General features: G+C 34.2%; 1 protein-coding gene across 1 annotated transcript in view; it reads left to right on the top strand.

Moving 5' to 3' along the window:
- The window catches only part of PIGK (phosphatidylinositol glycan anchor biosynthesis class K), a 116,448-nt gene that overhangs the window by 50,442 nt on the left and 40,203 nt on the right, over positions 1–25,803 (top strand). Inside the window, exon 10 of the mRNA XM_027579177.2 lies at positions 20,367–20,451. Within this exon, the coding sequence (XP_027434978.2) occupies positions 20,367–20,451 (85 nt within the window). The remainder of the gene's footprint in view (positions 1–20,366; positions 20,452–25,803) is intronic.

Raw genomic sequence — 25,803 nt, 5'->3', positions numbered from 1 at the left:
AAGCAGGGGGAGTGGGAGAGGGAGAAGCAGGCTCCCCGCTGAGCAGGGAGCCCGATACGGGGCTCGATCCCAGGACCCTGGGATCATGACCTGAGCCAAAGGCAGACGCTTAATGACTGAGCCACCCAGGTGCCCCTGTTCAATTGTTTTGAGTTTTTAAAAATTGCAGTATAATTTATTTATAGTAAAATCACCCTTTTTAGTATATAGTTCTGAGTTTTGGCAAATGTATACAGCTGGATAATCACCATGCTTATCCATCACCGCAAGAAATTTCCTTATGCCCCTTTCTGCCCTTACCTATATCCCTGGAAACCACTGATCTGTTTTCCATTCCCATGGTTTTACCTTTTCCAAAATGTCATATAGATGGCATCATATTCTGTACCCTTTTGAGTCTGGCTTCTTGTATTGGCATAATGGATTTCAGATTCATCCCTGTTGTCACATGTATCAGTAGTTTATGTTCAGCAAACTACCATTCAGCAATAAAGAGGAACACAAACTACAGATACATGGGATGCAGGTTAGCCATTCACCAATTGAAAGACATTTGTTTTTGCCCACCAGTTTTTGACAGTTGTAAATAAAGCCACTATAAACAATTGAATACAAGCATAAGTTTTCATTTTACTTGAATGAAATACCCATCAGTAGGTTTGCTGGGTCATATGGTAGCTCATTAACTTCATAAGCAACTTTCAAACTATTTTCTGTTAGTCACTGTACCATTTTACATTCCCACAAATAGTTGTTCAACATTCTTAATTATACTTGATATTGTGTTTTTAATTTTAGCTCTTCTAGTAGGTATGTAGAAATATCATTATGATTTTAATTTTCATGGCCCTGATAACAGGATGTTGAGCATCATTTCATGTGCTTATTAGTAATTCATTTTTCATGAAGTATCTATTCAAGTCTTCTGCTCAGTTTTGAAAAATTGGGTTGTTTCTTCTTTATTGTAAGATTTCTTTATACACAAGTTCTTTGTCAGATATATGTATTTCAAATGTTTTTCTTAGTCTTTGGCTTTCCTTTTCTATCCTTAATATCTTTTGAAGAGTAGGAGATGTAATGTTGATGAAGTTCATTTATCAATATTTTCTTTATGCTTAATGTCCTTCATGCAAGGATGCTTAATCTAATTCAAGGTCACAAAGACTTTATTTTCTTCTAGAAGTTTTATAGTGTTAGTTTTTATGTTTAGGCTATGCTTTACTTTAAGCTTCGAGTGTAGTGTTAAGTAGGGGTTGAAGTTCATTTTTTCTATATGTATATCTAGTTATTCCAGCACCATGTATTGAAAAGATTGAATTCCTTATCGGATTATATTGGCACCTTGTAAAAAGTCACCTGACTACCATATATGTGAGTCTATTTCTAGGTTCTATTCTGTTGTATTGAACTACATATCTTTACACCAGCATTATACTATCTTGATTATCTTAGCTTTATACTAAGTTTTGACATCAGTTTATATATACCATACAAACCAGTTTCTCAGGGTTCTTTTGACTATTCTAGATCCTTTGTGTTTCCATGTAAATTTTAGAACCAGTTTGTCAATTTCTTTTCTTTTTGGGGGGTTGGGGGAGGGACAGAAGGGGAGGGAGAGAGAATTTTAAGCAGGCCATGCCCAGTGCAGAGCCCAATGCAGGGCTCAGTCTCACAACCCTGAGATCATGATCTGAGCCGAAATCAAGAGTTGGATGTTTAACCTTCTGAGCCACCCAGTTTGTCAATTTCTTAAAGAAAAAAAAACCCTGCTGAGATTTTGTTTGGGATTGGGTTGACTCTATATTAATTTGATGAGTGTGGATACCTTAACAACATTGAATCCTCTGATCCATGAACATACCTCTACATTTATTTAGAATTCCTATAATTTCTCTCTGTTGTTTAACAGTTTTCTGTGTAGATGTTTTCTACACTTTTCATTAAATTTATTCCTAGCTGTCTTTGTTTTTGATGCTGTTTTAAGTGATATTTTAAAAATTTATTTTTCATTTGTTGCTCAACTACAGAAGTACAGTTTTTATATTTAAAAAATTTTATTTATTTATTTTTGAGAGAGAGAGAGAGAGCATGAGCGGGGGAGAGGGGTAGAGGGAGAAGCAGACTCCCCGCTGAGCAGGGAGCCTGATACGGGGTTCAGTCCCAGGACCCCGGGATCAAAACCTGAGCTGAAGGCAGACGCTTAACTGACAAGCCACCCGGGTGTCCTAATTAATTTTTATATTGACTGTGTTCTGGGATCTCATTGAATTTGGGTGTTGATCAAATCAAACCCAGTCAAAATCCCAGCAGGCTTTTTTGTAGAAATTGACAAAATGATTCCAAAAATTATATGGAAATGTAAAGGACCTATTTTAGTATTTCCTATATTACATGAATTTTAGGCTCTATTTATAATGTTTACTAGGAAATCAAATCAAAGTTTAAATATACATATTTAGTAGGGTCATGTTTTGGAGCTGGGCAAGATAGACTGAGGAATATGAAACATTGTGATCAACAATTCACTGACTATTGCTCATAGAAATTATAAAATGATTATGAAACCTTATGAACCAGAAATTCATCAAAATGGTTCAAGCAGTAGTTGACAGGATTTCTCCCCACTATTCTGCATATTAGTATATTTTTTCAAAGTGATTAACTTAGTCATTAGTATGATTCCATATTATCTTAAGCATCTTATTTGCCTATTCATTTTATATTGTTATTTATAATTGTTAGTCACTACAGTCATTCAAGAACTCATTAAATTAGAATTTGAGAGCATAAATTAGATATGATTATTTGATTTATAAAGAGAAAACTGATAATTCAATTATCCTTCTTGTCAGTTTGCATACATTAAAGTTTTTATTGTTATAGTTTCAAATAATGTGTTGTTGATCATTTCATGGACATTTTTTAAAAGCAATTTATTTCACTACCTACAATTAAACGAAAACATCCATTGAGTTGGTTTATGACTTTTAAGAAATCAGTGTATGTGAATGGTATATAGCAGAATATAGTATTGTATCCCTTTGTGTAAGTAAAACTTCTCTGAATAGAAATTAGCAAATATTATGTTTCCTAGGGGTACTAATTTCCAACTGTTTATTAATGTTTAAAACTGATCAAAGCAAATTTTAAACACTAAACATATAGGACCTAAAAAATGTAATTGGAAAAAAATCTAAAAATGATATGGTATTATTTATAAAATAGAACATTAGGGGCACTTGGGTGGCTCAGTCTGTTAAGTGTCTGCCTTTGGCTCAGGTCACGATCCCAGGGCTCTGGGATTGAGCCCCTCATTGGGCTCCCTGCTCAGCGGGGAGCCTGCTTCTTCCCGTACTCATGTTCTCACTCACTCTGCACTCTCTCTCTCAAATAAATAAATAAATAATCTAAAAAATAAAAACAAAATAAAATAATCTATCAGGCTGTTTAGGGAATAAGGTTTGAATTACATGGGAAAGTAGATTGTTGGACCTTTAAGGTTTAGCTCTTTGATTCTATGTTCTGTGACTCTCTTGGTCTCCTTACAAATTGCAGTATTGTTGCTCTATTCCACTAAATTAAGCTTTAGTGTCTTAAATGAGTTAAATCAACTTGATGTCTGTTATCTGAATAGAGGATATTATAGCATAATAACCAAATTCCAGTCAATTCATTGGAATCAGCTCCTGAATTTAGAACGTTTGTCCTTTACTAGCTGTGTACTGTGGAAAAACCACATGATTGCTTTGATTCTCAGTTTCCTTGTCTGTTAATGGGAATAATAACTCCACCTTATAAGGTTAGTAAGAGAGTTAATTTTTATTTTCCTTATAAAGGTCTTAGTTCTGTGCTCAAATATAATAAAGGGCTTAATAAGTGTTCAACATTAGTGAGAGAACATATCATATATACTGATAAGAATTATTGCTAGAATTCTATTTTTAATGTATTTTTGGCCATTTGCAAAAAGTATCTATTCTACTTTTATTCTAGTACTAGAAAGTACTCATTTTGTATCTGGGTTTCTTATTTGGAGTACTACAAAGAATTGGGAAGTTGTGTTTAACCAGAAGATGGCAGTAGAATTACATGTTTGTACATATGGAACAGTCATATTTTTTTAATGCCGAAGATTGAGGTAGTTTGTATCTTCAAATAAATTATGATATTTGTTTCTTCATACCAGTGACAGGAGAAAAAGACTCTTGATATTGAATTTCAGGTTAAAAAAAGGATGATAAAAATTTTCTCTGTATGTAAGTTGTCTTGCTTTAATAATATGTAATTTAAAAAAATAGGTAAATACAAGATCTTTTTGAATTGCTACTCTGCTGGCATATTTTTAGCATATTATACTTTATCAAGAAATTGAAGAGTCATAAAAAATCTTAAGGTGTGTTTGAAGATCATTTATGATTAATTAGTAATAAAGATGGAGCAGTTTTCACTTATAATTTATCAGTGGGGAAAACTGGATTCAATATTTTAAAAATTGATTTATATATAAAACTTTAGGGTTGTAGCTATTAGGTAAAGCAAGAAGCAGAAGACCTATTAATAATATAAATCTGTAATCCCCATGTCAGAAATTGCCATTTTTATTGAAATCATGGTACACCTTGTTACCTGGTCTTCAAGTATTCTACAGGTGAGGTGTTGCCAATTGTACCTTCTAGTACTAGAAGGAACCTTTAAGGCAATCTGATGTAGTAGAAAGAGTATGCAGGTGAATGGGCTTGCATTCAAATTCTGGTTTAGTTTTCTGCTTTTGTCTTCAGGAACATTATTTTATCTCTCTGAAACTCAGGTATTTTATCTCTAAAAGGCTAATCTGCTCTCTCCCTCCAGAGTTATTGTGAGGATTGGGGATAATGTATATAAAAATGAGCATACTTTGTCAATGCCTTTTTTTTTTTAAAGATTTTATTTATTTATTTGAGAGAGAGAGAGAATGAGAGAGAGGGCACGAGAGGGAAGAGGGTCAGAGGGAGAAGCAGACTCCCCGCCGAGCAGGGAGCCCGATGTGGGACTCGATCCCGGGACTCCAGGATCATGACCTGAGCCGAAGGCAGTCGCTTAACCAACTGAGCCACCCAGGCGCCCTGTCAATGCCTTTTTTAAGAGCACAACATGTAAAACTCATGGCAGCCATACTGATGTCTCTCCTTCAGTGCAAAAGGTACAGTGGGAATGTTACCATCTTTATTTGGTGTACTATATAGTACTGTTTGTATAGCTTGGTTTACATTTTTATCAGCCATGCTACATATTGCTCATTGACGGGAATTATTGTTAGCTTGGCCTTCCCATATTTATGTAATTTATTTTTTTTCAAAGATTTTATTTATTTATATGACACAGAGGGAGAGAGAGAGAGAGAGAGAGCACAAACAGGGGGAGCAGCAGGCAGAGGGAAAAGGAGAAACAGGTTCCCTATTGAGCAAGGAGCCTGAAGCAGGGTTTGACTCTGGGATCATGACCTGAGCCGAAATCAAGAGTCAGTTGCTTAACCGACTGAACCTCCCAGCCGCCCCTAAAGTGTGTGTGTGTGGGTGTGTGTGTGTGTGTGTGTACATATATATATGTATTTTCTATATATGTAGTAGATAAATTCCTACAAGGTAGCTGGTAATTAAAAATGCTTATTTCAAAATTAATTTTCTCATAAAATAAAGAAAAAACAGGAAACGGAAAACATTTGATTTTGGCTGTGTCTTGGTAGTATAAATAGTAATTAAATATTTATGTGAGAAAGGGAACATACTATGTTTCTTCGTGAAACAAACATTAATAATTTTCATTTGAGCTGCAGACAACATTAATCTATCTAACACTGACTAGTTCTGTTATTTCTCCATCTTTGTTTGAGATTCAGTTATATAAACTTCTTGTCATACTCAATAATATTCCAGTCTTTGTCCTTTCTTTAATTCTATGAAATTGTCACATATTATTCTGAAAGTACTTATGCTAAAGAAAGCACACATATTGTTGTGGAATTTTTTTTTCAGTAAGATTGATCGACCTCATTTTAACTTCGATATTAAGAGTCTTTCTTTGTTCTTCATCTCATGGGATCAGCTTCTAATGTTTATTGATGTTTTCTAGTATGATTTCTCAAAAGTGAAGAACAAATGAAAATTAATGAAATAGAGTTCAAAGGATATGATCTCAGAATATGTCAATTTGTCACATGATAGTAAGTGTGGATGATGGCTGAGAATTACTTTGCTTGTCACACTGAGTAGTAGTGGACCTAGTTTAATGGGTATGAACAACACTGCCAGTCAGAGATTCAGATACTTGGTAAGCAGTTTAAGCTAGGTTGTATTAAAATTAGTATATCTAATTTTTAAATGTTTATTCTTACACCAAATATATGTATATTAAGCATATGTATGTTGAGAGATGGAGTAAGAACATAGTATTTTACATTTCTATTAGGTGATTTAAGGACTGCATGCTGTAGGACAATCTTTTGCACTGTTACTATAAGATACTGAGACAGGTAATAATGAGCTCTATGGTGAGACATAAATTATGAGTATTAGCAATCTAAGGCCTGGAACTACTTCCCTCAGTCTCTGTTGCTTGCAAGACAAGGAGTTGTAACTGTTCTAATTGGGGTTTGCATAAATATTATGTAGACATTTAAATCTTGTGTCAAATGGTAGGGAGAATCTAACTTATGTTTTAAAAAATAACTAATGTTCATAGTGATTTCTTTTTAGTATGCTAAAACACTGTAGTATGTCTTCTGAGTCATAGAAAATGATTAAAATATATCTTGTATGACTTCAGTATTACAGGTAGTTTTTTTTCCTTTCTAATTTGTTGAAAATTAGGCATAATAAAACCTTGAGTATCTAGAAATTAGGTAACTTCTAGTAATAAAGAGTACATGAAAGTTGCCAGAGTTGGCTCTGAATATGAGAAATCCCATTTTTACCTTAGATGTAAAAACACAACTTGACTTTAATGGCCTTTGGCATTCATAGTTTGAAATTTCATCGGAAAGAAACATTTCTCAATAAAAGAATACCCTGTAATATTTAGAATTAGATACATTTCACTTTCCCCAGAATAAAAAATGAATATAAATGAGTTAGAGAGGTGGTTTGAAGTTAATAATAAAGAACAATCAATTGACTTGAGTTTCAGAATTGTTGCTGACTGCATTTTTCTGAGAAAACTCTGATGTTATAAAATACCAAGATGCTCAGTAAATTGCAAAAAAAAGAAAGTATACTTTTAAATACATAGCTGAGCTACAAAGAAAGTAGTTGCTTGGAAACAACACAGTTTGATGGATGGCGTTTCTGGCTTTTTCCAGATTGAACTAGAACTGGTGGCATCACCTTATTCAGTGGAAGTGCTGCTCGGGTTCAGTTTTGTATATAATGTTTCTAGGTAGTTGCAGTTGGAGTTCCAAACATGCAGCTTCCCTAGGCATTTGGCAACAAGCTCAGATTCTTTGTCTCTCTTTTCTAGGCCTACTTAGACTTAATATAAAATGTTTCAGTGAGTTGGGTCCCTCTCCTATAGCCAACCTATGATGTGTCCAGGTACATCTTAATACATACATGCCTTTAAAAGAACCATGCTTTTATCTTGCTGTAGGCGCTTTTATCTCTGAGGCGGAAAGTGTTTATAAGAGCCCATTGCTGAATAGTGGTTCCCAGTAGGCAGCTCCACTTCCTCAGTGATAGGAAAATCTGATGGAGGAATACATATAAGGAGCTAAAATCCAAGGGGTGAGTAAACATGGAAGGCGAGGCTCCCCTAAATGATAATTCCTGTTATGGAAATCTAGAGTTTTGAGTTAGAATGGCTTTCTGTGAGAGTCAGGATAAAAAGCAGTGGGTCCATTTGTGGGTAGTTAGGGTCAAGAAAATAACTCAGCTTAAAATTGATTATCCAGCTAAACTATGGTAAAAGAATGAACAAGGAATAAGAACATTTTCAAACATACAAAAGCTGAGAGTATTTTGAATCAATACACCTTACTTAAACAACACCTAAAGCAGATGTACTTCTTGAAGAAGGCAAAGGAGCCGGAGAAGTCTGAGTGGAAGGAAGAATGCTGAGCTTATTAATTAGTAAAAATGGTAGGAAATTTAACAAAAATTGAGTATGTTTTATCATTATGATGATAATAATGATGATGATAATTGGGAAAGTAAGATAAATCAAAGCACTAATGTATTTAATAACAATAATACAGAAGAAGGAGAGGGGGAAGTGATGAGTTTTAAAGTATTCTGAGGTTTTTTTTTTTTGATGGGGAGAAGGTAGTAAGTTTTAATAGCTTTAGACAGTAAGGTATGTATGCATTTTACATTTGAGAATGACCACTAAATTAATAGAAATATAGGAAATAGAGTACAGGAGAAAAAATGGAGTTAAACAATTCCTGCAAAGAAATGAAGGTGAAACAAGAAAAGACTGGAAAAATAGAAATTATGAAATAAGAAGAGAAATAATTATAATTATGTTGCTTATAACAATACATTTAAATAAATTAATTTTAGTTAAAAACAGAAATCATCATATTAGAATAAAAACAAATCTAACTACAGACAGAAAACATAATGACATTAACTAGCTGAAAATAAAAGGATTACCAGGCACCTGCTAACCATAAAAAGCTTATATGGCTATATAAATATCAGACAAATAGACTTAAGGAAAAGGCATTAGCAAGCATAAAGAGGGTAACTAATGGTTAGAAGTCTAACTCATTAAGAAGAACATGTTAACTTTCAATTACCTAATAACATAACTATAATATATTTTTTTAATTTACATACTTAGAAGTTTGATAAATTCACCATTGTAGAAGAAGATTTCAGTATCATATCAGAAACCTTTTTTCAGAAATTGGTAAAAGATTTCCCCAAATGTTTTTAAATTAAAATGTGAGCAACATGATTAATAAGTTTGATCTGATAGATTCAACAATTAGAGAGTAAACATTCTTCTCAAGCCCAAATGTAATATTTTAAAAAAATTGAACCATAGTTGGCCAAACAAGCACATCTTAAAAACTGTAAAGTATTAGAATCTTATGAAACTTTTTTTCTGTTCACCATATCATTATTACAATCAATAGCAAAAAAAGAATTGTTTAAAATTTATATCTGTGGAAATTCTAAAACACACTTTGAATAATTCTTAGAATAAATAAAGTATCAATGGAAATTTTAAAAACACTTAGAAATGAGTAATAATGAAAATATTAAACATCAAAAGTAGCAGGATACAGTTTCTGATTCTGGATAGGATGAAATAATTTACAACAGGCTTATGTGATCCCCTACCAAGAACAAGTAGAAGAAAACAGACAAAAATATTTTTAAAGACATCAGAGAAATACAGAAGCAAAGAGGACTGAGAAGCTAAAAATCCAGATTTGGGAAAACTTCTCAGAGGTGAGCTGAAAATCTGTAGCCATTTTCCACTGGGTTAATTTACAGATTCTGGGAGAAGGCCAAAAGTTGAGAATCTGAGTTTGGTCCAGGAAGTGGGTTATTGCTTGTGGTTAGAGAAACCAACAGAATTTCTGGTGATTGTATGAGGCTAGAGTAACACAGTTGTCATTCAATTACAAAATCGTTTCCCTTTCAAGATATTTGCCAAATTCTGAAACTAAAGGAAAGCTAACTCCTAAGCAAGAAACCTCTGAAAACCAGAGCTGAATTTACTGGTCCTGTAATTCTGAGGAGGTAAAGGTCTTCAGGGTGAGAGTTCCCTAAGAACATAGCAGCTGAGGGTTGACAGTTATGGGGACAGTGAATTGATACACAATTTATAGTTACTTTTCCTGTTGGGTATACTTACTGATTCTCGGTGCAGCAAGAACAGAAACTGGCAAACTACAGCCCTTTTGCCAAATCTGGCCTGCTGCCTATTTTTGTAAATAAAGTTTCATTGGCAAATAGCCATATTTGTTCCATCATTCATTTATATATTGTCTATAACTGCTTTCATGCTATAAATGGCAAAGTTGGGTAGTTGTGACAGAGATTATATGGCCCAAAGCATAAAATACTCTCTGGCCCTTTACAGAAAAAAGTGGTTCACTTTTTTGGGTTTGGCCTCTGATAAGGGTCACTAATGGGGACAGACTTTTGGCAGTTTAGTGGGCCTAGAATGCCTAATTCTGAAGATACAGGACAACAGGACAAAAACCTACACCAGAAACCTTTGAAAGCATAGTGGAATTTTCTGTAGTCTATCTTGTATTGAGGAGACAAAGACCTGCCAGGCTTCAGTTTAAACCTTAAAGGTCCTTACTATAAGAATAGTGGCAAATTAAAGGTAGAATGAGTCTTATTAAAATTGTAAGGCAGTCTTAATTCAGTTCAGTCTCTGGTTGAATGGAAGTGATCAGACCCCCACTCTCAGCTGTCTAGCAGAGGAAAGTGTGGGTCTTTACAGATGGGAAGTAGCATTGTCAGTAGGTTTTTTATTTTTATTTATCAATATGCAGTGTCCTATATATGATCAATCAAAAATTACTGGGTACATACAAGATAGGACACTATGGCCATATACCAAGAGTAAAAACAAAAACAAAACATAATATACAAGCAGACCAAGAAGTGATCCAAAACTTCGAGTTAGTAGATAAGAACCTTAGAAGTTCATATTAAACCATGGTTTTAATATGTTCAAGAAAAAAAGGGAAAAAATTCTTGAAAACAGATGAAAGGATAGGGAAACACCAGAGAATATGAATATATCTAAAATAATGAAATGAACATTCTAGAATTGAAAAATGTAGTATCTGAACTAAAGAACTCAATGAATGACTTAATATCAAATTGGATGCATCAGAAAACAGGATTAGTGTGCTTGAAGACAATTCAATAGAAAATATCCAAACTGAAGCAGAGAAAGAAACAAACAGAAAAGAGAGTAAGAAACAGTAGCTTCAGTAAAACAGTGTAACGTGTATAAATAGTGTCTTAAACTAGAGGACAGGTTGAAAATAGGGAAGAATCAATAGTTAAAGAGATAATTAGCAAAAACACATTCAGCTAACTCTGCTCACCCTGAGCTAGATGAACCACAACTTGGCACATCATAGAATGCTGAAAAATCATAGAGAAAAATCTTTAAAGTCCACCAGAGAAGAAAAGACATGTTACCTTTAATACTGATATAAACAGTGGAAACCAAAACAATAGGGTAGTATGTTTAAAGTGCTGAAAGGAAGAAAACTTCTAATCTATAATTCCATACACAACAAAAATATCTTCCAGAAATGAAGGTGAAATAAGATGTTTTCAGACAGATAAAACAGGATTTGTTGCCAGTGCACCTGAACTAAAATAAAAATTAATGGAGTTCTTCAGCCAGAAATAAAATGATCTTAAAGGGAAACACAGAAATTCCGTAAGGAGTGAAGAGAAATAGAATAGGTAAGTATATCATTTAATATAATCACATATTGAAGAGACAAAAAAGGAGATCTCGTTGAGTTAAAAAAATATTTGTAGAGTTAAAATATATAATAAAAATAATGCAAAAGATGGATAAATGGAAGTAAAATACTGTTCTTATTGGAGAAATGGTAAATATAATCAGTTTGATTAGACTAACAAGTCAAAGTTGGGTGTTCTAATGTACAAGGTAACCACTGTAATAAGGGTAAATATGTGTATAATTACCATGTTAAAAGAGGAAAAAAGGATTAATAAGATATTTGGTTAAATCAAAAGAAGAAGGAAAAAAAATCAAGTAGATGGAAAATAGGGAATAGTGGTTATAAATCCAGCTATATCAGTTATGAAATTAAATATAATTAGACCAAATACTCCATTTGAAAGAATAGGTGGTCATACTAAACTAAAAACAAAACCTCCAAATGTGAAATTTTCAGTATAAGGGCAGAAAAGTCACTTGGAATGTGGCTAAAGTAATATTTAGAGGGGATTTAGGAAAAAAGTAAGTAAAAAAAATAAGTTAACCCTCCAAGTAAAACAAAAAAACAAAAAAACAAAAAAAACTTGCTTTTTTTTTTTTCAATTGTAAAATGTATATACCCTCTCCCAACAAACTGCCAACAAACAGTAGGCTTAAATGGTTTTTACCTCTGACATCTACCAAACACACGTTGAGCTGACGTTTGTGAACAGCATAAAAAAAAGAAGTATTCTACTTAACTCATTTAGTGGAACTAGTTAATTTTAAAACCAAAACTAGATAAGAAGAGTATGAAAAAAGTATAGAGCCAGCCTCACTTATGATCACAGATGTATAAATGGCTCAGTCCCAGGACCCTAGGACCATGACCTGAGCAGAAGGCAGATGCTTAACCAACTGAGCCACCCAAGTGCCCCAAGATTGAATCTTTAGGGTCATCTTAGTGATATTCAGACAAGACAAGCATGCATGCTGTAATTTCATCAATTAATCATTTGTACAAGAAGTCCAGACTAATGCAAAGAAGACAAGGAGGCAAGGGAAAAGATAGGAGGTATAAGAATCAGGAAGAGACAAACTTCCCTTTTTTTTTTTTTAAGACCATATAATAGAAAATCTAAGAGAATCTACCATTTCATAATTATTAAACTTAGTAAGAGTAGAGAAATAGGAGTAGGGAAAGATGTCATGCTACTCAAAGCATAGCTAATTTAAAAAGATTGATAAAGTTTACTGCAACAAAATTAAAATATATATATTTAAAAAAGTAAACAAGAGAAAGTGAGAAAGTGTGAGTGAAGTTATTTGCAACATGTATGTCAAAGAATTCTGTCCAAATTATATAAATAAATCTGCACAATGATTTAAAAAAAAAAGACAAGTCAATAGAAAAATGACCAAAGGAAATATATTTGGAAAAGAGGAAAGACTCTTGTTTGGTGACCATTTAGATATGTTTTTAAAAAGTAAGTACAAATTAAAACAATGAGAAACTATTGTAGAAAATTCAGAGGTAATGATGGAGGGAAATGGGAACTTACACATTTCTCATGGCAGCATAAATTGATACAGTCCCTTTGGATAATAATCTGGTTGTTTCTAGCAAAATTTAAAATGTGTATAAGTTATGACCTAGCAAATCCATCTTCTAAATAATTACTCCAGAATAGAGGTTGACTGACTTTTCTTGTAAAGGACCAGATAGTAAGTATCTTAACCTTTGTAGGTCATACAGTCTTGGTTGCAATTGCAAATGCTCTGCTGTTATAGTGCAAAAGCAGTCACAGATAATACAATAACAGGTGAATGTCTGTGTTCTGATAAAAATTTATTTATAGATGGTGAAGTCTGGATTTTATATGTTTCATTTGTCATGAAATAGTATTCTTTTTTAACTTATTTTTTCAGCCACTAAAATATGTACAAACCGTTCTTAGCTCATAGGACATATAGAAACAGGTGACATGCCAGATTTGGCCTGTGGGCTATAGTGTGCTGCTGTTGTAGAACATCTCTTGCACATGTAGACAAAGTAGCCTGGAAGGATATTTATTGCAACATTATTTCTAATAATATATAATTGAAAGTAGATGTCCATTAATATTGGAGTATCTAAGTAAAATGGAGCATTTTCATATTATAGCATAGCAAACTAGGTTGATAATCACAATGATGTGCTTGGATTTCAAAAGCATAATATTAAATGAAAAAAGCAAGTGGCTCAGTTAGACATAGAATACAATTTATTAATGAAACTATGGATATTCTACATACTTTTCATGTATCACAGATATAGCAAAATAAAATGGCTAGAAAAATACACATAAAACTAGTTATATGTACCTAATAGAGTGCCTGCTGCAGGGTAAAGTGCTCAGTAATTTTAACACGTTCCCTCTGACCACTCCCACACTGCTATTTTATAATTGTTTTTGACTCTACAAAGGTAATTTCTTATGTATACAAGTTAGCTGGTTTTGTGAACTTTTAGAAAGCCTGCCTACAACTTCTACCAGATAAGAGGTTACTTCTGAAGTGAGAACTAGAGCTTGGTTTTCAGGGATTTTGTTAAAACTTCTTGACTGAGTTGCTCAGGAGGTATTCTTTTTTAACTGGTGTGTGCATTTTTTTTTTTAAGGATTTTATTTATTTATTCGACAGAGAGAGATAGTGAGAGCAGGAACACAGCAGGGGGAGTGGGAGAGGGAGAAGCAGGATTCCTGCTGAGCAGGGAGCCCGATGCGGGGCTCGATCCCAGGACCCTGGGATCATGACCCAAGCTGAAGGCAGATGCTTAATGACTGAGCCACCCAGTTGCCAACTGCTATGTGCATTTTTATACCACACTGCAAGCTGACAGAAAATAAGATACATTTCAACAGTTGGGCCATAAGTTAATGTAATTTAGTTCTCTTGGGAGTTAACTCTTTGTTTTCTACCTCAAATTATGTCTCTTTCCCCTGGTTCGTCTTCTTCCTCGTGCTTTTTCAAAGTAAGTAATAGTCAAGGTTATGTTCTAATATCTTCTTTCACAAGTTTTTAGTTTGATGATTACAGGAATGATGATGCTGCAAGTTTGGGAGGGGATTTCATTTCAAGGAAAATAATGCATTAGATTGTCATCTCATGGTATAACCAATATTCACAAAAATAATCTTCAGTGACTCTTGGGAACTTTCTGGAATTGTAATTGCATTTTTTGTTTGTCTCTATTAACCAATACACTGAGTTTCTTTTCTCCCTTCCTTAAACTTTCAGGAATGTCATAGGGCCCAGGTTTGTCAACTGTATCTTGTACAACAATATATGTTGCCAATTGTATGAATGCTTGGGCATTTTTTAAAATATAGCTTAGGAGTGGAAATTTTTCCATCTTTTTTTTAAAAACAAGATTGTATTAAGAAATTAATTTGATTTCTTTGTGTACTTTTAGTTTCAAGTAATGACTTTGAGTTATCATGTTCAAGAGGCTACACGAACTTTGGCTAACTTCCTGTTTTTGATATGTTTTGAGAATTTCTTCTTAGTGATTTTGGATTACTGTAGGTGATATGTCTTGAATTATTTATTGATCTTCTTAATTTTTACTTTGTACTTGGCATAGCACAGTGTCTGCTTTCTTCTTCTTTTTTGTTGGGCCTATTTCCTGTGTTTGAAAAGGTTCTGCTCACAGTAAGCTTTGCCATTTTATGCACAGATAATCTAATCTCAATATGGCAATAAAGAATAAAAATCTTGCCTGTTTCTGAATCAGGATGGTCTCATATATGGACACAGTAAGTAATTTTACAGTGTTATTTCAGAAGTGCTTGGATAGCACAGGAAGCTTTTTGAGGGCATCAGTGACAGAATAAAAGAACACAAGAGATGGGGCGCCTGGGTGGCTCAGATGGTTAAGCAACTGCCTTTGGCTCAGGTCACGATCCCGGAGTCCCGGGATCGAGTCCCACATCGGGCTCGCTGCTCAGCAGGGAGTCTGCTTCTCCCTCTGACCCTCTTCCCTCTGGTGCTCTCTCTCTCTCATTCTCTCTCTCTCAAATAAATAAATAAAATCTTAAAAAAAAAAAACAAGAGATGAGGGTGTGTAAAGACTAACTTTACAGGTGTCAGAATTTTGCCAGCAGTATTTTATTTAGTTATGCAGAGGATTTGAATAATATTTCAATTTGAGATGGTATCATCACTATATTGGATCCAAAACCCTGCAAATTCCACTTACTGTAGTTTTCTACAAAAACACAAAAAAAATAGTCAAGTAAAAAAAGGAATGCACAGCTTTTTCCACATAGAAATTACTCCTTTGTAAAGTTATTTAGGTAGATCTTAGTGAAGGATCTGGAAAAAGATAAAAGAAAAATTACATCCTTTTAGGAGAGGCTCAAATATTAAATAGAAGGAATACTAGGATGGCTTTAAGAAAGAGAACCTTATACTGCAAGAGAAAATTCCCAGGGTCCTTAGGATGGCAGCCATATATCCATTGAAATTAACATTTGTGCTTTTCTCCTTTTCTGAATTATACTGTAAGCATGAACTCCTTGATCAGAGGCCTGGCCTCTGGATTTGGGAGATGGGGCTTAGAAAGTGTGGCTGTCCTAAGGTGACAATTTGGGGAAAGCACTCATTCTGAGAGAATGGAAGAGACCTTGAAAGGGGTGGCGGGGAGGGTTTCCTTTGGAGGCTTGGTGGTGAAAGGAAAGAAAGAAGCAGCTGAAGATAAGGGTCCAAAGGAAATAAGATAAATTTTTTAAAAGGACAAATTATTCCCACCACCACCACCACCCCCAAAAGTTCCATTTTTAAAAGAATCTACACTTCACTGAAGCCACAGTGGAGGGTGCTCTTAAACTGAGAAACCTAATAAGCCAACTTACCTGTCTTCTCATCACAAGGTAACTTGCTATTGCTGATTCTGGAGAAAACCAATACAAATAATCTTCCACAGAAAAAGAAGCCAGGATCTGCATAAAATTGCTATAAGACAACAAAATTTAAATAACACCTTCTCCACATACACAGAGGGGTTAGGGGGAAAGAGAGAATGAAAGGAAAAATAAAAACAAAAGAAAAGCCACAAAGCAAGAAACTTGAAACACAACACTTGAACTTGAACAACCTATATTAAACAAGAAATTGCATTATGAAAGGACAGTATGCATCAGAGTTCCAAAACTCACAATTGAAATGGACAAACAACAGGAAGGTGTATGAAACAGGAGCTGATTGACCTCTGGAAGGAAATTGACAGAAAAAGACAAAAATCATTTCAGAAATGAAAACTAAATTACAAGGTACCCAAGGGAAGATAGATATTACCAAAAGTTCAGTAAGAGACATAAAGAAGAGAAATGAAAAAGAGTCAAGAAAATGAAACTGAAATAAGAGTGCTGAAAGGATCAGAGAGAGAGTGATAGAGAAAATCCAATATATTTAGTTCAAGAACTCAAACTAGAAAAACAAATGGAAAATGAACAGACATAACATTTAAAATAATAAAAAAAAACTTTTCTGAAATAAAAAGAGATCTTCATCTCCATATTGAAAGGGGTCCAATGATGGACAGACATTTTTAAGGAATTCAAAATGAGAAATAATTGTAATTTATTGTGAAAACACTGAATAAGTAAAAAAACTTCTAAGTCCATAGTGATAAGTGATACAAAGATAACTTGTGAATTGTACTTAGAGTGACTTTTTAAAAATGTCCTGCAGTTATTTTTTTTTTTAAAGATTTTATTTATTTATTTCACAGAGAGAGAGACAGCGAGAGCAGGAACACAAGCAGGGGGAGTGGGAAAGGGAGAAGCAGGCTTCCCACGGAGCAGGGACCCCGATGCGGGGCTCGATCCCAGGACCCTGGGATCATGACCTGAGCCGAAGGCAGATGCTTAACGACTGAGCCACCCAGGCGCCCCTGTCCTGCAGTTATTAAGAAAAATTTTATTTTTTTTTATTTTTTTTTTTTTTTAAAGAAAAATTTTAAACCTACCTTTGGTTGATGCATGTGTTTAGATGTGAACTGTCATGATATCTGCAACTTACTTTCACATGTTTCAGAAAAAAATACAACAAAAAGAAAATACAGAAATGTGTCTGGAATTTTTCATACTATTTGGCATTTTTAAAAAGTCACTCAAGGGGCACCTGGGTGGCTTAGTCAGTTAAGCATCCAACTCTTGGTTTCAGCTCAGGTCTTGATCTCAGAGTCGTGAGATCGAGTCCCACGTCAGGCAACACACTGGGTGTGGAGCCTACTTAATTAAAAAAAAAAAAAGTCACTCAAAGCAAATTGCTAGATTTCCAATATTTTTGTATCTTTTACAGTTATTGAGAAACATCTTGTGAATTAAATGTATTCCATCTTATACATTGTTACTTTACATTTTTGGAATAAGCAAGGAAAGAGTGTCTTTTTCATGTTTCTTTGTACTTTTAGAATTACTACAGTGATTTAATCTTTGTTTCAGCAGATATTTATTGAAATGGCTGGTGCCTTAACAGGACTCAAGGCAGTGGTACTGAACTGTACTGAGTGGTCATTGTATTCGTCCCCTCCATAGACACACAGTAAAAAAGAAACAAATACACACAAATATATGCTAATTTTGCTTACAAATCTCTTTGTTGATTAAGGAAAAATTCTTTGTTGAATGATTTTTTAAATGATTGAATTGTGAGAGCTATTTATATATCCTTGATACAAATCCTTTCTCAGATATATGATTTGCAAAAAATTTCTCCCATTCTTTAGGTTGTTTCTTCACTTTCTTGATAGTGTCTTTTGAAGCACAGAAGTTTTAAACTTCTTTTTAAGACTTACTTATTTATTTTACGGAAAGAGAGAGTGGGTGATGTGAGCAGGGGGAGGGGCAGAGGGAGAAAAAGAATCTCCAGTCGGACACCCAACTGACTGAGCCACCCAGGGGCCCCAGAAGTTTTAAATTTTGGTGATTTTCAATGCATCTATATTTCTTTTGTTGCTTGATATGTATTTTATATACCTAAAAAGGTAGATAGACTTCTTAAATGTATACTGTGCAATTGTACATTTTAAAAAATGGTTTTTTTGGTAATGAACATTTATTTTATTTTTAGTTGTGGTAAAATGCAATGTATTAGTCTGCTAGGGCTGCCATCATGCAGTCCTACAGACTGGGTGGCTTACACAACAGAAATTTATTTTCTCACAGTTCTAGAGACTAGAAGGCCAAGATCAAGGGGTTGGCAGGGTTGGTTTCTTTTAAGGCCTTTCTCCTTGCCTTATAGATGGCCACATCTTCCCTTGGTGTCTTCATTTGGTCGTTACACAGTCTGCCTCGGTGCCCTGATCTTCTCTTCTTATAAGGACATTATCACATTGGATTAAGGCCTACGCCAATGACCTCACTTAACCTTAATTACCGCTTTACAGACTCTATTCTGACTCATATTCTGAGGTACTTATTCAACATATGAATTGTGGGGGGACACAGTTCAGCCCATAACGTATATGTAACATAAAATTTACCATTCTAACCATTTTTAATATCCAGTTCAATTATCATGAACCGTCATCACTGTCTATCTCCAGAGCTTTTTTCATCTTTCAATACTGAAATTACCCTTTGAACAATAATTCCCTGTTCTCCCCACCTTTACCCCTGGCAACCACCATTCTGCTTTCTGTCCCTATAAAGCAAGGTTTTAAGACAATTTTTTTCATCATGAGTGAGTCTTCAAAATTCCCCCAAATTAATTATTATTATACTAATTCTGCAAGGCATACACAAGCTTTTACCTAATTAAGAGGTTCTTCAAGCTCTTAAATCATAGGCAAAATTTTGTCCTTGTTTATCTGCTTTTTTTTCTGGAGAGATGCCACATTTCTCATCATCACATTCCTTAACTGCAGCCCTAGAAACTTAGACCAGTCTTGTTTGGTTATTTTTCAAGACAAATGAAGTTTTCAATTTTTAAAATTTAATTTTTTAAAAAAGTTGATAAGTTGCTGTGTAATTTACAGAAAAAAATGGGTAAAGGAGGCTTAAATATGTTTAAGTCTTACTGTTTTGAAATCTAATGATTATTTCCATTTCAGGAAAGGGTCAATAATTTTTAAAAACATTTTTTCTAATTTTCTTCATTTGGGGAGATTTTATTCTTACTGTGTACTTTACTATTTTATACTATCTTAAGTCTGTATTATGTCAACTCTGCATCTCACTGTAAATGTAGATAGTAAAGAAAATATTTTTCATATAAAATAATTTCTCAGTTAGTTATTTTGTCTTCATTTTATTCATACATTCATTCAGCAAACATTTATTGAGTAGTATATAGTAAACATTGGATATACACGAAAAAATAAGACATGATTTTTGTCTTCAGGGAGGTGAAAAATATATCTAGACAGGTTTAAATAATTATATTTGAAAGAATAGTAAATAAAGAAGGAATTGATGGTTGGTCCCAACAGGAAACAGAAGGGGGAGCATCCAAGAGGCATGGAGCTGCAAGGCCCACTGACAGGTAGCCAGTAGTTGGATGTGGCTGAAACAATAGACTGGTACAGTCTATTGAGAAGGAGTTGCTAGAGATGGAGGTTGAATGTGGTTGGAGCCAGGTTTTGAAGACTTTAAATACTGTATTAAAAAGTACACCCTATAAACAGGGAATTCTTAAATATTTTTAAGTCCCAGAGTAAAAGACAGGATCTGAGAATATTAGATGATGGTAGCTTATTATGTAGTAATTAAATGTGTTCTGAATGTACTTATCGTTATGTCACTTAAAAATTATCACTAGGTGGTTTTTCATAGATTTTAATAAATACTGATTATCTCAGAAACATTAAATATAGATTTTTAATAGTTTTCATATTTGGCATATTTAAATATTTGCCGTATTTACAGATAGTATTTACCTGAGGCATGTGTTTTTTAATTCCTTTTTTTCAGATATAAGAAAGACTGGATGGATGAGGAACTCATGGAACCACTGAAATATGCTGAACAACTTCCTGTAGCTCAGATAATACACCAGGTTTGCTTCTCCTGTTTTATTCTTTGGAAAGAAACAAGAGTTTTAATCTGTGAAAAGTAATTGCCTTTGTTAGGTTTTTCAAAATCAATGTGGAATAGCTGAAAGGCATTCCAGGCCATCTATCCCTATTTAGACCCCACCTATTACAGTTGGAAGTCTCATTCAAAACGCAGTATTAAAAGGCTACTTGCTGTGCATAGTGGGACTCTTACTTATATAAAATACAGGGTAAAATCAGAATTATCTTTTGTTCATTACTTAACATCAAGACTTAATTTCAGAAAACTTTCATTTGAACCACTGTAGCACTTGTTAGTGACAAGGAAAAAGAGCTGAAAAATTGTCATTTGGTGTAATTTTTTTGAGTAGCTAAAATAGGAAAACAATCTTTCCTTACTTCCTTCACCGTACCCCATTATCAACTCTTGTAAAGTGTAATTCTAAATGTCATGTGGGCAGGTTTTTTTCATTTCCAATTATAATGACTCTATCATCCGTTCTGCATAACTATAATCTTAGAGAAGGCAGTGTGGTAGGTATTTAAACTAAGATTTTATGGTGTGACTTTGACAGCATATAAAGTCTGGCTCTGCGCTGGCCAGAATCTAAGAATTCTAAGTGGTCTGTTGACAAGAGTCATGGCCTTCGGAACTGCCAGATTTTTCAGAATCTATAGATTATAGAAAATATTAAAAGCTCTTAAATATCAGAATATATCAGAATCTGAGGTGACTGTTAATTATTATTATGAGTCTTTCCATATATCTTTGTCAACCAAAATGATTTTCATTTAGCGGATTTGGTTAGAAGAAGTTCTGGTTTGAACTAATTAAAAGAAACAGGCTTTTACTTTAAAATGTTGGCTATATAGATCTTTTAATTGGCATTGAAATTTAATATTAAATTCTATGAGAAATTACCAAAAAAAATATGACCAGAAATTTGCTGCTTTGGGAAGCCTGTCTGTGTTTGGTAATCAAGTCCAGTTTATATGTCAGGAATTCCCTAGTGTTGTCAGAGCTTAAATGACCTAACAGCCTGCAAATGTCACATTTAAAATTCTGTCTTCATGCCTGACTCTCAGCATAAATGAATTAAACAGCAGAGCAGGCAGCAAGTCAATATGTTCTTAACAGTAAGAGTGAGCAATGAAACAGTTTGTGGTTTGTTCAGAATAGGTAGATAGAATCTACCCAGAGAAGTTCACCTGGAATAAAGTCTGAAACAGGAAACAAGAATTAACCTTTAGGATGGTTGACCAGATGAAATGTCAGTCATATTTTTATAGCATGAATGAACCAGCAAACTATGCTTTATGTAACAGCTGCATTTTGCTATTATACACTGTATGAATTCAAAAATGAAAATTTTTGACCCTGGTAAAAATTTGCATTATGGTATTTTTAGCAATATGAGAAGCTATATTAATTTTAACAGTGAACTATAACATTATAATAAAAATTACATAGTACCTGCAGTTACAAAATTTCAATTTTTAAGCAATTTGCAGGATAAAAGATTCATTTTCTTTTATTTTTATTGAATAAAATTAATTCTGTTCTCAAGGGGTAAACAGGAAAGGGCATTGTTAAACCAGGCTCTTATTTATTCTTCTTTTTATTTCCTTTTACTGGCAGTAGTACAACTTTGGGACTGTTACTATCACCTGTCCAAGTGGTCTTTAAGAAATACAGGAGTTATGTTGCTAGAAGTTCACTTGTAAGTGAATTATTTGAAAACAGTTTTTTCCTCTAAGAAAATAGTAATACATATGCTAATTAGGTTCAGCCAATCTCTCAAAAGCTTTTTAATCTATAATATATCCAAATTATAGCATAATTGTCATATATAGGTAACCTCCACCTGTTACTCTTTCTATACTATAAGCAACTATTTTCCTCTGCTCTTGGTTCATGCCTATTTTGGAACATGTATCATTTATATTTGAAATAACATTATTTATTCATATGTCTTTCGTTTCTTATTTGATTGTCTTTCTGGACGTTCTTCATTTCTTGATATTCCTTTCAGTATCTTACCTTGTGCGATGTATGCATATATCTGAATGTATAGATATGTATTTTTAATGGTACACTGAGAGCCAGCAGCACCTCTTTTCCCTACTACCCAGACATCAGAAGTCAGAGCCTCTCACTCGTAGCACAGTTTAGAAGTTGTAGGAAAGGAGGAGCAGGGATGGGGACTATAACATGAGGAATAACTTGAGAAACGGAAGAGAGAGGAATGGGTTCCAGTTTTCTGTGTAATTAATTTTTTTCTTTTTTTTAAAAGATTTTATTTATTTATCAGAGAGAGAGAGAGCACGAGCAGGGGGGAGCGGCAGAGGGAGAGGGAGAAGCAGGCTCCCCGCTGAGCAGAGAGCCCAATGCGGGACTTGATCCCAGGACTCTGGGATCATGACCTGAGCCGAAGGCAGACGCTTAACCGACTGAGCCACCCAGGTGTCCCTCTGTGTAATTAATTTCTTGTGTATGTTACCTAAATAGCATTTTACAATCAGGAGCTAAGCAAGATTCTCAGTGTTGCCATTTTATACTGTCAAATTATTTACCATTTTTAGGGGTCCTAGCAATACGATTAGGTAACACAAGAGACTCAGATTATAAACAATAGAATTAATAAAAGAATCTGGTAAGATAGCTAGATATAAGGTAAATAAAACTGATAGCTTCTCTGTATTTGCAATAAGCACACAGAATGAAAATGGGAAAATTTTTCTTTCACAGCAATGAAAAGAACTATAAAATACTTAGGAGTAAATTTAACAAGTAAACCACAGAGCCTCTGTAATAAGAATTATAGAAACATACCATGTTTTGTAAGCAGACATACCAAATACTAGATGGGCTGCAGGGAACTTAATATCATAAAAGTATAATATCTTCTGAATTAGCAATTCTAATTAGAATGGAAACAAAAAAAATATTTTTAATGGTAGGAAAAAGTTGACCACACAGTTCATGTGGAAGAACAAATATCCAGGAGTAGCTAAAAAGGGAGATGCACCTGCCTTACCAGATATCAGAACACAGCCACTAGAATTAGATACATAAGAGCAAAGGAATAGACAAATGGATTAATGGAATATAATGGAAGAAATTAAGATTTCAAATTTTATTTATTATAACTCACAATAAGAAATACATTTTACGTGCATCATGACCCTTGATGTGTTTATATGTTTGTGTTAAAAAACAGAAATAAAGGGGCGCCTGGGTGGCTCAGTCAGTTGAGTGTCCAAGTCTTGGTTTTGGCTCAGGTCATGATCTCAGGGTCATGAGATCACCCCACGTCTGGCTCTGCACTCTGCGTAGAGTCTACTTGAGATTCTTTCCTTACCCCCCTCCCACAGGCCCTCTCCCCACGCATGCGCTCTCTCTCTCTCTCTCTCTAAATAAATAAATGAAATCTTAAAAAAAATAGAAATAAAAGTTTCATGAAGCACTTACCCTTGTTATATATGATATATACTGATATTTTCTTTATTTTGTATTTTTTAAAATGCCAATAAAGCCTACTAAATTGATTTTAAAAGCAACAAGTAGTCCTAACCTGTGGCTTGAAAAACACTAGAATAGAGAATCCAGAGAAAAAATTCATCATATTTGATCACTTAATATATGATTAAGGGGCGCCTGGGTGAAGCGTCTGCCTTCGGCTCAGGTCATGATCCTAGGATCCTGGGATCGAGCCCCGCATCGGGCTCCCTGCTTGGCGGGAAGCCTGCTTCTCCCTCTCCCACTCCCCCTGCTTATGTTCTCTTTCTCGCTGTGTCTCTCTCTGTCAAATAAATAAAATCTTAAAAAAAATTATATATGATTAAGATGATACATCATTTCAGTAGAAAAATTATTTAAGTTTCTATTTCGTACTGTATATGATGTAGATTTTCCATGAAGACTTAAAGTAAAATAAACAAAAATTTTAGAAGAAAATGTAGGCAACTGCATTTATAATCTGGAAGTAAGGTAGAACTTTTTAATAAACACAAAAACCCAGAAGATATGTTCACTTCCAAAAAATGGAATATTTTATACAACACAAGATACCACAACATTTAAAGACTAATGTAAAAATCAAGACAAACTGTTTACAGAGAAGACAAGAGTAAATTAGTTAATATCTAAAATATATACAGAACTCTTGGAAGTTTTTTTTTTTTTTAAGTTTTTTTATTCATTTGAGACACAGAGATACAGAGAGAGAGAGCATGAGCAGGGAGAGAGGCAGAGGGAGAGGGAGAAGCAGGCTCCCTGCTGAGCCAGGAGCCCGATGCGGGGCTCGATCCCAGGACCCTGGGATCATGACCTGAGCCGAAGGCAGACGCTTAACCATCTGAGCCACCCAGGAGCCCCAAACTCTTGGAAGTTTATAAGAAGCAAAAAAAGTAACTCAGAAAAAAAAGACAAGAGAGATGAAAAGCAGCTCAAGAAAAACAAACCTAAATTACCAATAAATGAAAGAGAAGAGTCTCAGACTCAGTAAGGAAGTGCACATTATAAAGTTGGTGGAACTATTTTATGCCCATCAAACTGGCAAAAATTAAAATCACACTTTGGAAAACAGTTTGGCAGTTCCTTAAAGGGTTTAAACATAGAGTTACCATATGACCTAATGATTCCAACCTAGGTATATAAAAACATGCATCCACACAAAAACTTGTACCTGAATGATCATAGCAGCATTATTCATAATGGCCAATAGTTGGAAACAACCCAGATGTTTATCAACTGATGAATGGATAAATAAAACACAGTGTACCCATACAGTGGAATATTATTCAATGATGAAAGGGACTGAAGTACTGATACATGCTACAACATGGATGAACCTTGAAAATGGTATGTTAAGTAAATGAAGCCAGTCCCAGAAGACCACATATTGTATGGTTCCGTTTATACAAAATATCAAGAATAGGCAAGTCTATACGAAGAGAAGGTAGATTAGTAGTTGCCTTGGACTGGAATGAGGTGGAGAAATGGGGACTGACTTCTGAATGGGTACAGGGTTTCTTTTCTTGGAGTGATAAAGATGTTCTAAACTTACTGGTGATCATTGCATAGCTCTGTGAATATACTAAAACTATTGAATTGTACACTTTAAAAGGATGAATTTTATAATATCTGAATTATAGCTCAACAATATTTTAAAAATTAAAATCACCCATTTCTGGCAGAGATGCTAGGAAAAAGGTACATGTATACCTTGTTGCTAGGTATCTGAATCATTTCTACCTTTTTAGAAAGTCATCTTGTAACATCTCTTCACATTTAAGGTATTCAGTACACCCTTCAACCTAATGGTTCCACTCATGAGAATCTAGTCTGTACT

Source organism: Zalophus californianus, chromosome 4 (assembly GCF_009762305.2).
Source record: "Zalophus californianus isolate mZalCal1 chromosome 4, mZalCal1.pri.v2, whole genome shotgun sequence".
Classification (NCBI taxonomy): Eukaryota; Metazoa; Chordata; class Mammalia; order Carnivora; family Otariidae; genus Zalophus; species Zalophus californianus.
The sequence above is the reverse complement of the archived record's forward strand: the minus strand, read 5'-3'. Positions and strand labels throughout refer to the sequence as shown.